Source organism: Galleria mellonella, unplaced genomic scaffold (genome assembly GCF_026898425.1).
Source record: "Galleria mellonella isolate WM207_F2 unplaced genomic scaffold, CSIRO_AGI_GalMel_v1 utg352, whole genome shotgun sequence".
Classification (NCBI taxonomy): Eukaryota; Metazoa; Arthropoda; class Insecta; order Lepidoptera; family Pyralidae; genus Galleria; species Galleria mellonella.
Window position 1 is genome coordinate 4,371,116 of NW_026442084.1, and position 15,739 is coordinate 4,386,854.

The 15,739-nt window shown below is 32.6% G+C and overlaps 1 protein-coding gene across 1 annotated transcript in view; it reads left to right on the forward strand.

Moving 5' to 3' along the window:
* The window catches only part of LOC113519384 (transcriptional activator cubitus interruptus), a 144,147-nt gene that overhangs the window by 96,962 nt on the left and 31,446 nt on the right, over positions 1 to 15,739 (forward strand). The window contains exon 4 of the mRNA XM_026904446.3: positions 6,872 to 6,996. Coding sequence (XP_026760247.2) covers positions 6,872 to 6,996 — 125 coding nt within the window. The remainder of the gene's footprint in view (positions 1 to 6,871; positions 6,997 to 15,739) is intronic.

The following is a 15,739-nucleotide window of genomic DNA, read 5'->3' on the forward strand; positions in this document are numbered from 1 at the left end:
TTATGATACTTTGTATCTTAATTTACATAGGCAATGTTGCAGAATTTGTCTAGTTTTTTTTTTTTTTATTTAATATAAAAAAGAATTCCAATAACTAAATATCCAACAATTCACTAGTGTGACCATAAAATGTGACCATCCTACCGTTCGGGCTCCCGCGGAGACCAGCCTTCTCGGAAGGCGAAATATACAGCGTGATTCATTTTATAATGACGTACTTTTAAATTAATTGAGCTGTCACTCATTTGGAACCTGATATGATTTAATAGCGTTAAATGTTGCCTTCTTTTAAAGGCTTTTTTAATTTTATAAATTTATTTTATTTATAGTTGATATGTATATACTGCAACTTAATTTTTTTTCTTTATTATTTTATGAACTGATATTGTTAATTTTAAGAGAGTGTTCACAACGACCGATTAGTTAATTGTTTATCGATTTCTAATATTAAATATAAAGTATATAATGTCTCAATTATTGGTATTATGTTAAACACAATAAAGCTTAAATTCGCATTCCCATAATAGTAAGTTACGAGAAATTATTTATAATCAATAAAAAGCATTCTATTTTATCATCAAGACAAGTAGTTTAATGCTGACATGTCATCATCGTCGGCTCAGTCGTTAAACCATATGGTTTATTTTTGATGAATTCATCACGATGGGCCAACTGACATGCTTAATCCTCACTTCTCATCTCTTACTGGTGCCCTGTCAATATACCAATAGCTGAAGCAGGGTACTAATCTATTTTCATTCATAAAAAAAATATGTAGACAGAAAAACAACATTACGAACAAACAAGCCACCAGCTTTTTTATATAGTTACCTATCCACGTATTGACTACGCCTACTGTCGGTAAACCCTTTAAATCGAGATGAACAAAATGCCACTGACCTGAACCGTTAAGAGATAACATACCAATAAGCCACATATTATCGTCGTGACGCCCCGTGACCGCCAAAATAAAAGCAACCTGTACAAAATCCGGTCATACAAAACGTCGTCGCGATAATTCTCACCGGAGTCAAACGCTCGAGGTGGCTTAGCGAACTTTTTATTCGCTCCACTTTGAACGTACCCTAATAAATCTGTCGGCGGGACACTAAAATGCTGCATGAATTGTACCGCGTTATTTGTCCAGTAATACTGATTTGTGGTGTGCTGACGGAAGGCCGAATTAAGTAATGATAATACCTGGTGTCATAAAAATATGAATTTTAAAAATGTTTGTTAATGCATATATATATATATATATATATATATATATATATATATATATATATATATATATATATATATATATATATATATATATATATATATTGTCCGATCCATATATATATATATATATATATATATAGAATTGAGCGGAACACGTTTTTGAAAAATTTTTTCATTGTATGATTGTTAGTAATGGAGACTAAAAATCCCATTGCTAGCAATATACCTAACCAGGTCGACCTCCACGCGGTTCCCCTGGAAACTATCATGATTAATTCTTCATGATGAATTCATCATGATAGGCTAACTGGTCTGTTTTCATTCTCATCTATCACCCTTCTCTGGTGCTCTGCCAGCGTATCTCGTTAGCGCGGGCGGGGTTACCTATCCATTTTCATCCAACAAAAAAAAATCTATATATTTTAATTAATATATATATATATATATTGGTCTAATAACAAATATGTTAAAAGTCTGTTTTCCAAAAAATAATATTGGAAAACAGACTTTTAATATATTTGAAAATAGATATCCAACCGATATTGGCGGTACCGAAATGGTGATATCCTATTTTCGGGTATCAATGTCCAGAGAAACTCAATATATAGGTATCAGATCGGTATCCATAATTCTAACTCATTAAAACATAGATATTAAGTACGTAGTCTTATTGTATACCACTGCGTAGGTTCTAATTTAATAAAGCAAAACATGACTTAAATAGATAATGATGGGTCGTTCATTAGCCAATTATAAATTTTATAACCTATTGTTAACAGAAGTTATCCTCATTAAGTGCTTAATACATTTTTAATATATGTATTATATTAAATAGTATATTGTTGCTTTATATACACATACTGTACCTACATAACAAGATAATAAATATTTGAAATCAACTAACAAATTTGATTTAAAATTTGGCAACACACAAGCTTCTCCTCTCGTGTTGCCAGTTTGTGTGTTCATGGGCGACAGTAGCCGCTTTCCATCATGTGTAGCCTTTCAAACTACGCAACAGATTTCAATGCAGTTTTCATCAATATATAGAGTGATTAAAGAGGAAGAATTATATATATAGCTTAATATTGTTTTGTGTGCATTTGTTGAAATATGACGACAATTGTTCAAGATGGCGAAAAAAATAAAGTCGACTGAGAGTTATTAAAAATTGAAAATGCTGAAATATAACAAAATAACTTACGATAGAATTTTTCTTCTTTATTAGAATTACAAAACAGTCAGTGATGGCATTACAATACCATCAATAATATAGATATTTCTTTGATAGCTTCCTATAAACATTTTAATGTTTAAAAATCAATATACAAATTATGTTTAATTTTGTAAAGCTCTACTCGATCGTACTGTCTGCTCGTTTGCCTTCCTAACAATAAAAAAAAAAAATAACTAGTTTTTTCTCGCTACTTCGTGTTTGTGGATTATAGAAGTAGGAAAATAAATGAAATAAAACTATTTCTATAGATTAAATCGTATCAAGCTAATACATTTGTTAGACCTTCAGGAATACAATAGTGATAACTGCATCCAATATGATAGTGGTTATTGAGTGTTGGCAGAACAAAAATAGATAAATGGACAAAATTTCTAAGAATTATCGTTTCTATTGCTGCTATGTTATTAAGACCCCATACATTATTTTTTCTTAAATATCTTCCATGTAAACAATGTCTATACATTGTTTAATTATATTTTTATTATATAATAGAGATAATTAAGATTAGTTGTGATGCCCTATCAAATTGAATTAAATAGGATTCTAATAATAGCTCAAAAATTTAAACCTGTTGCGACATTTAGAAGTTACAATAAAATAAAGAAACTCACACATACATGAACCTTGACAACATTACACTTCTTTTTTGTGTAATTGTGTAAAAAAAACAGAATTGACAGTTCCATTTTTTATGAAATCGGTTAAAAGCTTAATAAAGCTTCCAGCTTCCAACGACATGCAACAGTAATTGGCAACCGGTTTCATGAAACATTCATGTTGCTAATGATTGAGTCGTTCCCGTTCCTTGTCACAATTTATAATTTCAAAATGGCCGTCAACTGTCGATTTATTCTCTCGGCAATTAGGTTAAATGTATCATCAACATATTTTAACATTAATTTGGTTTATTGTCTAGTCGATAGTGTACCTGATAGTGTTGCCAACTACTTGTATCCGATTGGGACTACAAATAATTTAACAATCGATCGTGACATCGATAATACCGTGTAATCGTTAATAATTGACAAAGATAGTTTGTCCATTCATCCGGCTTTTGTACCACATTTTTTTTGTAAAAGAAGTCAATAAAAAATAAATACTATGAATTGATCAATGTAATACATAGCATTAATAGTAAGTACTGAAACACTACTATTGTTAAATATCCGATTATATGCCATTTAATCGATACTTTTTAACTTGCTACTGATACAATCGATAGTATAGATTCTGTCGATATGCCAATCAATATTTAGATTATTCTAGGTGAACATTATCGAATAATTAATAAATTGCCAATATTTGATACTGATTCATAACAATCTTGTTTCTTACCGCTCTATTAGTTTGTTGCGTTATTGGTTTATAGTTAAAAATTACAAAACTGTTGTTACTTCAATTAAATGTACTAAACGGTAATAATTCCGATTGCCATGTAATTGCAATAAGTTACAAAATAAAACTAAAACTACTACAATTCTAATAGGTAGGTACTATAGCAATTTTACAACGTAAAATAACACTGATAAAGGTTTATTTTTAGTGTAATTGTTGAGAAACTGGGCATTAGAAATCGTCGTAATTGTCCGATATTTAAAAACAACGTTTATTTTTATTCGCCAAACAATAAAACGCACATGTACTTGAAATCGTGTGTATATTTACCCACGCTCGGAAATTTTACAATTGACCATGTGACCATTTTTTAATCGATTCGAATCAGAAAGTGTGAGATAAATCTTTCGATACTTCAAATCGAGATCGGAAAACTTTGAATGCAAATACCCTAGGTATTAAAAAATAAACGTTATAAATTATTATTAAATAAATATATGATTGGTATAGTCAAGATTCATCAAGAAGTAACAATGTGAACATTAAATTATATCATGATACTTATTATATATGACGTAAAGGAGTCGATTGAGAGAAAATTACTAAACAAAATATCAAATCTCAACAAAGGTTCGTCGGTGCAAATCTGTTTAGGCTTGCTTCATACAGAACTTTCTTCCTATTCTCATGAGAAATATTTTTATATCTCCCTCCTTGTCACGCTCTATATAAATGTGTTTGGTGTGTGAAAAGGACAGCGCACATGAAGACGTCACGCGGGGCGAAGGCGCGCGAGTGTTCTTGCACTTGTTTTATTTATTTCGTGCCGCCATCTTTTTTTCTTTTCTTTTCTTAAAACTACGTCTTTGTTCGGGTTCGGGGGCGAGCAATCGTCCGTGCCTGGTAAGTTGGATAATTTCTTTATTCCACCCAACCCACCCGACAATTTTCTGGAGCCACATTATTATGAGCTTGATTTGTTTAATAATTTTATTACGGAGAGCGCAATGCGCATGCGCGGTTTATTTCTTTTTCCTTTATTTTATAGGTTTGCGCTTTTAGCAATCGCTTTTCGTTATACGCTATTGTAAACGTGGGAATCTTATTGTTCCTTCATAGCTAGTGTTCCTATTTGTTGGTACAATAAAGTAAATGTAAAATAAAGTACTTCAGTGAATCATCGTCATGATGGAGCTGTGTAAAAACAGTCCTTTATTTAACCAATTGTAAAGACTATATCATATGGTTTCTCCTCTTTTTTACCTCCCGTGGAAAATTTATTATAGACTAGTATTTACCCTAACTTTGTCAGATGAGCAACCAAACATAACCTACACATCTTTTTAAGGTGCTATCTCCTACCGCAGGTTCGCTATAACCATGGCGAGTGTACCACCATCCTGAAAAGGGCCTGGTGCTCGTGATCTGAACATTGATTTTTATTTATTATATTTTTTATTGCTATAGCCATATCAGCCATTACTGTCCGCCGCTGAAAATAGGTCTCCTCCATAAAAGAGGGTTTTGTCTGTGATTGCCAAGCTCCGCAGGCATGTTGGCAGTCGTAGTTAGGCTTTAATTGAAATATTGCCCATTTAAATTCCCTAAATCGCTTCTTACGACACCCATGGGAAAGAAGAGGGTGGCCTATTCTATGCCGGGACCACATGGCTTCTATTCGATTGTATTCTTAATAATTTCTATTTCTGTCATAAATGTCTTAACCGACAACCAATGTGGTCAGCAAAAAATAAGAAGTAGGTACAAAATGATTATTCTTATGCTATGACATCTAAATTCACTGACAGCATGAGTTAAAGACAATCACACGTTGTCTGGGCGTTTATCTAGGTTTTTTTACTTCGAAACGTCCAGACGTATTACGTCACAGAATGCGACTGAACCTGCGCGCGCGCAATCCTCTTTTTATCGCCCGTGGAACCCCACTGTTAGGCCTTGAGGTTCGCACTGAGATGTCCGCGCCGATACTTCGAATGCCTTGAATAGGACACAAAAAAAAAGCACTAAAACGTCGCAGTGTGTAGCTTTTGTTGTCGCCTCGTTGCTCGGAGTTGTGTTTCTGTCATTTTGAAATGAGATTGTTCCAACTGTGTTCGAATTAAACGCATTCAAAAGTCGCCACAGAAAGTGGCAACGTCTGAATTACTCGTTAACATTTGAATACGAACTAATCAAAATTTATGCAAACTATAATTTACTAGTTTTTCCCGCGACTTCATTCGCGTAACCGAGATATGTTCACTGACTTATAAAAGTAGCCTATGTCATTCTTCATCTCATATAGTATCTACTTTTATACCAAAATTCATAGTGATCGGTTTTTTAATGGGTGATAATGGAATGGTAACCCCACCTGCGCTATCTGTATACACCGGCGGGGCACTAGTGAAACGTAATAGGTGAGGATGAAGCAGGTAAGTTAACCCATCGTGACGAATTCAACAAGAATTGTTCACGATGGTTTCCAGGGGGAATTATGTGGAGGTCAACCTGATATTGCTAGCAATGGGGCTGTAAAATTTAAAACAAATTACTTACACTCCCTTTCCCTCTCATAATGATCGGTTAACCTATTAAGGCACCAAAAGGTAAAAAGTAAACAGATACACTTTTATTTTTAAAATAGTCGATTTGAAAATAAATAAAAAATATTACGTTTATTCACATGCTATATTACTTTCAATTTTTATCAATTAATCTGCCCCATTTCCCCTTGTATTATCAGTCGTTAACTGTCCATTGCTGAACATTGGTGTTTTGTCAGTAGTTGTCACTCTTAGCAGGTAGATGGGCAACAAACAGTTCTGTCTTTAAAGATTGTGCCCCGCCAGTGTATATCGATAGCGCAGGCGGGGATACCATTCCATTTTCACCCATTAAAAGACTCTCGGCTACTAAGTCAAGACTACTATTAATAGAGACTAAACTAGAGAGATCTAGTCTAGTCTCTATTCAGTTTTTACGACGCCCACAGGAAAGAAAGGTGTGACCCCCTCTATGGCGGGATCATACGACCATATATGTATTATATTCTTGTTTTCTTGTCTTCAGGCTAGCCGCGGCGGCGGCGGCAGCGGCCGGCGCAACCACTGAGCTGAGCTACCTCGCCGCCCTCCATCCCGCATACCGCCCCGTGCCTTACGACCATCCACTTTACGGTGCTAATACTTTAAGAGGTAAGATACTATCAGTTTTAAAGCAGAGTGAAACAAAAACCGTTTGCACTGAAAATAGTGTACAAGTAGCAAAATTGAACATTTTTTCATCAATGGAACGTGTGGCGAAACCTACGACTATCAAATGCAAAATTAATGATTGCATCTCATAAAAAAACCGACTTCATTCGTGATAAAACCAGTTATTTTGATTTAAAAAATTAACTACTTGACTGATTTTGATAAAAATTCTATTTATATTTTTACAGATTTTTTCTAATCGGTTTAGACTTGACGGAGTTATACTCCGTCAAGTAATAAACATAAACATAAAAAATATACAATCGAATTAGGAACCTTCTTCTTTTTGAATTCGGTTGATTTTTTTTTTATTTGAGACTTTTATTTCATTAACCCGCGACCAGGTTAAAAAGTAGTCTATGTCTTTTTTTATGCAATTTAGAATGGCAATTAAGCTGACGGCCTACCTGATGGAAAGTGGTAACCGTCGCCTATAGACATGAACAGTACCATGGACTTAACAGAGTATACTGTTTCGCTCATGATACCCCCCATGCGTTGCCATTCCCGAGGACTCTGGTGTTATTTCTCTGTACCCAGTAAATTCACTGCCATATTTGTTTACTAATTGCCCATATTATTATAAATATAATTTTAAATAACATGAGACCACAGACAAGACAAATTTTGATGTAATTTTTTTTTCTATAATCTATTATAATTAAGACATTGTGATATATAAGACTATAATAATGGAATTTTACTATTTGTTTGTTTGGTTTGTTAGGTGTTTGTATTAAAAGTAGGTTTGCATGACATTTATGGTAAAATATGGAGGCGTCCTATCATATAATGTATCATCTGTAATACCCATATTTGAGCAAATACATTATTATTATTGTAAAATGAGTACACTACTAGCATTAAAATTGGCTTATATACTGTATTGGCTTATAGACAAAATGATCGTGTATAAAATTATTCATAAATAAATATATAATACGTTTTCCTAAATATGTCAAGCATTGACGTCTTCATAAAGTTTATTAAAATAAACGAAATAATTGACGTGTAATTAATTGACAATTAACGAAATAATATAAAATAATACAAAATAAATAGATATTCATTATTATAATATCTAAATTTTAAATATTACAGTTTTACTTTTAATTAATATTCTAAATCTTAATAATAAGGTTACAAATAAATATGGTATTTATTTGTAAACTAAAATAATTGGTAAATTTATTGTTGATATTTTCCTTATTTTGTTTTTAGTTCAATTAATTATATTTGTAAATATCCATACTACTATATATGTACAGTCATAAAATATGTCTAAATATATCCTAAATAATGTTTCAAATATGACTCAACTAATTATTATAAAATTTTGCATAGAGATAGAATGGAGATCCATTATAAGTTTGTTGCAAATTTTTCTCGATAGATTATTATCATTCCTAATTCACGAGTGGAAATATAATAAATTAAAATGTTGTTATAGAAAATAACCGACCTCAACATATATGTGTATTTTTTATTGCACTAAAACATACAGTAATAACAACAAATCAATAACAAAGTTAGTAAAGGCGAATTTATTTCTAAAAGAGATTTCTTCCTGTCAACCTAACACAGTACCATAGGAAGTAGTGAGTGGGCAGTAGTAATGCTAAACAGAAACTTACCAGAGGCAGACTTCGTACAAAAGTCGTTCGCTTGGGTACCTCTGTCCCATTAGTGTTTCAACCGTAAAGCAGTTGTATTTGCATGGCTGTGTTTCGGTTTGAAGGGTGGAATAACATCTGAGTCCTCAGGAATGGCAACGCATGGGGGGTATCATGGACGAAACAGTATACTCTGTTATGTCCATGGTACTGCTCATGTCTCTAAGCGACGGTTACCACTTTCCATCAGGTGGGCCGTCAGCTCGTTTGCCATTCTAAGTTGTATAAAAAAAAAAAAAACTAAACTAAACAACAAACAATATTTACAAAATTTGTATAAGACATAAAAGTAACGTAAAAATAATTAGGGTCAATGACATAAAGAAATTGTTTTTTTTTTATATATATTCTGTGACGCTATCTGTGAACCATACATAGGTAAAGCTGTAGATAACAGCCTATATATTAATATCTATAAGAGTATGATAAAAGACCTAGTGACTGCAAACAATGACAGTTTTGAATATGACACTTGCTATCAATGCATTTAGTGAGAAGCGGTGTACAGTCAACTGTAAAATATACTTTGTTTTACATGTTTCTGATAAGTATAACTATTGGTAGTAATATTGGTAGTAGAAAATTTATTCATTCATTCATAGAATTAATCCTCCTTACTAATTCTTACGTAGTATTATAATTGCAAAAGAGATTTTTTTGTTACATTATAGCGTCTTAAGAGCTTTTAACCAGTTTGTAACACATTGGATGATATTCAACATATGATATTCTAATTGAAAAAAAATACAAAACAAAAATAGGAGCCTTAATAAAGAAATATAACCTAAATAGACAAGATATTGGATTATTTTTAAATATACTAACAGATCCACATTTTTTTTGATGGGTGAAAATGGTATGTAAACCCCGCCTGCGCTCGTTAGCGCTATACGCTTGCGGAGCACCAGTGAAGGGTGATAGATGAGAATGAAAACAGGCCAATTAGCCCATCATGATGAATTCATCAGGAATTAACCATAATAGTTTCTAGGGAGAACTGCGAGGAGGTCGACCTGGTTGGGTATATTGCTAGCAATGGAATTATCAGTTTCCATTACTAACAATCCCTTTCACCCCAACAAATCCACATTGTGAATTGGCAAAATCTTTAATTGCTATATTTTTGTATTAATTATTCCCTCTTGTTTAGTATGTGAAATAACTAATTGAGATTAGGGTATGATGGGACTGACATATACATACACTTATAGGATAAAAGCCTCAAAATACGCCTCTAAAGCCTCAAAAGGGCTTAACTAATCACTATGAAATTTGGTATATACTATATTAGAGAGAGAAGGACATAGGATACATTTCATCCCAGTCAATTAACATATAATCAATATACATATATAGTTCTCTGGAATGGCAACGCATGGGGAGTATCATGGGCGAAACAGTATACTCTGTTATGTCTACGGTACTGCTCATGTCTATAGGCGACGGTTGCCACTTTCCATCAGGTGGGTCGTCAGCTTGTTTGCAATTCTAAGTTGCACAAAAAAAAAAATAAACAATCTAATTATAAATAAGTAAAATATCGAGCTGAGTGTACTTAACATATATGCAATGATAAAGCTTGTAACATTACACTCTCGTTGCAAATCGCACACTCAAATGCGCACAATAAAAATGCATGCAGTGTTGTATTCCCAAGATATTTATGAGGTATAATAAACACGTAGGTAGACGTATATAAATATTACTAAGGGGCCGTACACACTGGTTCCCAGAACGAACTGTTTGAACATGTTCATGTTAATGACTTCAAATAATGATCAACTATATAGTGAATTGAATTGGTTTGTTTCAAGATCGTTAAATAAATAAATAAATATGTTCTTCGATCTTTGATACCCTCTTATAGTATTATAAAAATATGTATACATACGTACATATTTTTTAATAGATGTCACTGAAATGGTATCCCCCCCCCCCTCCGCCTGCGTTAACGGTACGTTGGTAGGGATAGGTGAGGATGAAAACAGATCAGTTGACCTATCATGACAAATTCATTATGAGTAAAGCACGTTGGTTTGTAGGGTACGTGCAGGTACATGACAGAGTATATTGCTAGCAATTGGGCCGCCAGTCCCTGTTAATGATAATTCCTTCTTCGCCCATAATAGCATGTCCGTCACGCTTGTCCCCCATTGGTTTATAGATTTTATCATTTCCACGTTTTTCGTCAATTGCCGTTGCGGTGAATACAATTGGAATAAGTGCAGGATGATTGATTTTCCAAAAAAAATCCAAATCGGTTTACAAATGACAGAGTTATGAGGTAACAAACGTAAAGAAATATAACCGAACTAAGAGCCTCTTCTTTTTTTTCGAAGTTGGTTAGAAACAAATTATAATCTGTAAATTACGTAGCGCACGAATACATAATGTACTTACTGTACTTATGCAATTGTATCGTTGTGTTTGTAAATTGTCCTGCTTAGACGACGTGCTGAAGAAGGGCCAAATTAAAAGTACCCGTAATCGGCGAGCGTGTATGAAAAGATTGATGAATGTGGAAGAAGCGAAAGAGGTTTGTTTGAATCGAAGCATTTGGCGTTCCATTGTTTCTGCCTACCCTAATCAGAGACAGGCGTGACGGATATGTATGTATGTATAATACAAATAAAGTATACTCATTCATTCATTCATTCATAATTAGTTGTATTAGGACAAAAGTATCCTATTCGTTAATCCAAAGTATAATCTATACCTATATTTACTAAAATTTATTCAATTTCTTTCAGCCATTTATGTGTCATTGAGTAATAAAGATTATAAATATCGACTAACTTTCATATTTATGATATCAGTCCTCCATTTTGAGGTCGTTTGAAAAGACTTTGTCCCTAAACTACATACGAGTACATACATATCTGTCATGCCTGTCTCCTTAAACGAAGTAGACAAAAATGCGTTATTATATTTTTAAAACTTTTTAATTCAATTAAACTCATACATTTTAGTGCATTTGATAAATCTTTATTCAAATACAAGAAAAATCGACACCACGTTAGTCATAAAGCCCGCAACCACGAGCCGTACACTATCGGCGCAATTTATCTATACACTGAGGTGTTAATTAGGATTTGAACTCACGACTGCTACCATTCCTTCTCTAAACATAAATAATTCAAAATCTACTCTATTACCAGTGTTTAAAACACAAAATTGTTCGGATTCACATATGATGAGAGATAAGTTAGAGTGGCTATTAAGGGAAAGACAGCGTTTAAGTCACGGGTCGAAATTGGCATGCATTTTAGTAACGAGCTTTGATACTTCGACCTTGCAATGAAGACCTTCCGGGCTTATACCTTTTATGGTGTTTATTAACATTTTAGTTTCAGTAACTTTAACATATATATATATATATATATATATATATATATATATATATATATATATATATCCATTAAATATATATCTATCCATTATATATATATCCATTAAATATATATATATATATATATATATATATATATATATATATATATATATATATATATATATATATTAATAGAATCTAAATCAAAAAAGAAGATTTGTAGGTATATTTTTTGTATATATTTACACCAATTGTAAATAGTGAACAATTAAATTATGTTTTAACCGAAACCAGTTAGTAAACTTTTTTTTTTTTAATATTTATTTCTTTGTAGTATAAATGTCTAATAATGTAGATGTTACAGCATCACTTTGTTACCTACTACCGATTCCTTCCGGATTCAAACGAGTAGGTAAATTTATATTTTATATTAGCTTTAATAGGAAAATGTTTAATACTTTCAGTTACTGTATTGTAATTTTCACAGGGAGTTTATTTTTGTTTTTTTTTTTTTTAATATAAAGCGTATGTTACTCGCTGATAATGAAGTTTCCTATAGGCGAAAGTTTTTTTTTTTTAATTGATTTAATGGTTTTTGAGTTTATGTATTACAAACAGAAATACATATATATTTATGATATTAATATAGATTAAAAACTGTTACTATAAATATAACTGCATTATTAACAAAATCCTGATTATAATTACTGCGAAAGCCAAATAAATTTGTTTTCGTTATTACCTTTTAACCGCTCAAGCTATCACGAAAAATTTTGCATGCACTGAATCTGAGATGAGAAAAGACAGATTACTTTTTATCCTTGTTTTCAATGTATACCGATCACGCGGACGATGTCAGAGGTATAAACTAGTGTACAAAGATAATTAATTTAACACGCACAATAATATTAATGTGATAAAACGATGTTACACGAAAATGGGATAAGGTATACATAGTTGTGTGGCTGGCATACATTTTTATAATTTCCTTTAATTGTAATTGTTTAATGTTTCCCTTGTTTTCCTAACCACCAATTTCTTGGACATTCAATTTAAAAATCACAGGAATTACGTTATTCTTCTCAACTAACACACCTTCACTAATATCTGTTCTCTGGGCTAAACCGTAACAACGTAAGGTGCATTAATGAACTCGTGCAGTGATTTAAATTATAAGCGGCAGCGGTTTAAAAATAACATTGTTGAAACTGAGTAACGTTAAATTAGGCCTATTCTAGTTGTCACTATTGAAATTTATCATTTAAAAAAAACAGTATTTGTAAATTATACGAGGTTCTCGTAGATTCGGAGAAAGATATCGTGTTGACTATAAAAATATTTAGAAAAATTTTATTTGTATATAATTAAATTACTTATATATTTTTTTTATATAACTCAGAATGGCAAACAAGCTGACGGCTGACTGGTGGAAAGTGGTAACCGTCGCCTATAGACATGAGCAGTACCATGGACATAACAGAGTATACTGTTTCGCTCATGACATCCCCCATGCGTTGCCATTCCTGAGGACTCAGGTGTTATTCCTCTATACCCTGTAAATTCACGCTATATCCCATCCTTCAAACTGAAACAGCCATGCAAACACAACTACTTCATGGTAGAAACACGAATGGGACAGAGGTGTCTAAGTAATCGACTTTTGTACATAGTCTCCCTCTGGTAAATATATATATATATGGATATTATAATCAGTCAATCATTAATTACTGGATAAAAATAATTACAAACGGAAAAAATAAGAATTGCATATGTTCTAGTACCTCTAATCTCCACCATTCTATATAATTAATTTACATTGGGGATTTTTACATGACTCTTGTTTTCGTATTAATATCTATTAATGGAAAATAAAGAAAAATAAAGAATAAGGCTAAATAAAGATGTACAAAGTAATAAAGAAGAAGAAAAAGTAGATAAACGCTCAACTTTCATAACTTGAACCAAAATATAATATTCATAGTGTATACGTATGTTGCGCCTACAGTGCATATTAGCAATTCGTCGTGGACATATCGGCTCGTTCCTCGTCTATCGTTTGTACTTTCGTTCGCTGGACGCGACTATTAATTAGATAAATAAATAGGCTTAAGACACGTCAAGACTTGTCATCAGAAACATCAGTAATGTCCAATGTCCAATATTTCAGCTGGATTAATTTCTCATTCTTACATATGTTTGTATTTGTAGCTATATCTCGCGGCTTAAAGCTATAAAGCACATACATAAATAAAGCCACGACCAAGTAAGCCATCTAAGAGATTTTCTTGTACAGTGAAGGTAGCCTAGACATTCAAGAGGGCGCTACTCTCACAAGAGTCGAGATCGAGCTGTTTCTAGCCAGACTTTTAAGCATTTTTTTTATACCACAAAAGTGGCAAATAAGCATGCAGATCATCTGATGATAAACGATTACTGTAGCTTATAATACACCTCTGCAACACTAGGATAATTACGTGCGTTTTGCCGGACTTAAAAAAAAACTTAAATTGCTCTTTTTAAAGAACCCAATACTTCATGAGGTTCGTTCAAATCGTCATAGAAGTTATAGATCCTTGATTGACAACTTCCTAGACCATTAAATCAATATACATCATGAGGACTGATGTGCTCCCGGATCCGGTCAATCTCCATATATTGGTTCTTTTCTGGTAATCAATAGAAATGTATATTATATTGATTATGATCTTATATTGCTGATTTAGGTATAGGAATAGGACAACTGTAAAACCAAAGTCCTATAAAAATCTACATGCTTTATTATGTGAGCTCTGTATCTGACTTCAAAAAGAAGGTTTATACATAAACAAAATACTATACTTTGGTCAACGCATTTCCATAGCTATTCAGCGTGGAAATGCAGCAAGTCTACCAGTTAGTTGGCAGTGATCTCAAAGAATTTTTTTATCTTTAACTATTTATATATATTCCATTAGAAACATTTATTTAGATAGGTATAGAAGTAAGGATGGTAATCATAAATATCTAAGGTCAAATATAATAAATATATTATTAATATATATTTATAAGCCGTAACATATATAGGTATTTTTTTTTTATGAATGAAAATGAAATGGTAACCCTGCCTGCGCTAACGGGATATACTGGCGGAGCACCAGTGAAGTGTGATAGATGAGAATGAAAACAGGTCAGTTAGCCCATAATGATGAATTTATCAGGAAATAACCATGATAGTTTCCAGGGAGAACCGCGAGGAGGTCGACCTGGTTGGGTATATTGCTAGCAATGGGATTCTTAGTCTCACATTACTAATAATCCCTTTCCCCCTTTTATATAAGTATTGTATATATAGTATGTTAACATAACCCATTCATTAGAACTGGGTTAGTATTATTAGCATTAATAGGGTCTAATAGGGGGAAAAGGATTGTTAGCAATGGAGTTTGACAGCCCCATTGCTAGAAGTATACCTTATTAGGTCGACCTCCACGTGGTTCCCCCTGGAAACCATCGTGAACAATTCTTATTGAATTCGTTACGATGGGTTAACTTACCTGCTTCATCCTCACCTTTCATGTTTCACTAGTGCCTCGCCGGTGTATACCGATAGCGCAGGTGGGGTTATCATTCCATTATCATCCAATTAAAAAATAAATAAATAGGGTCTTATATGTTAGCTACATTTATATTATACTTTAAA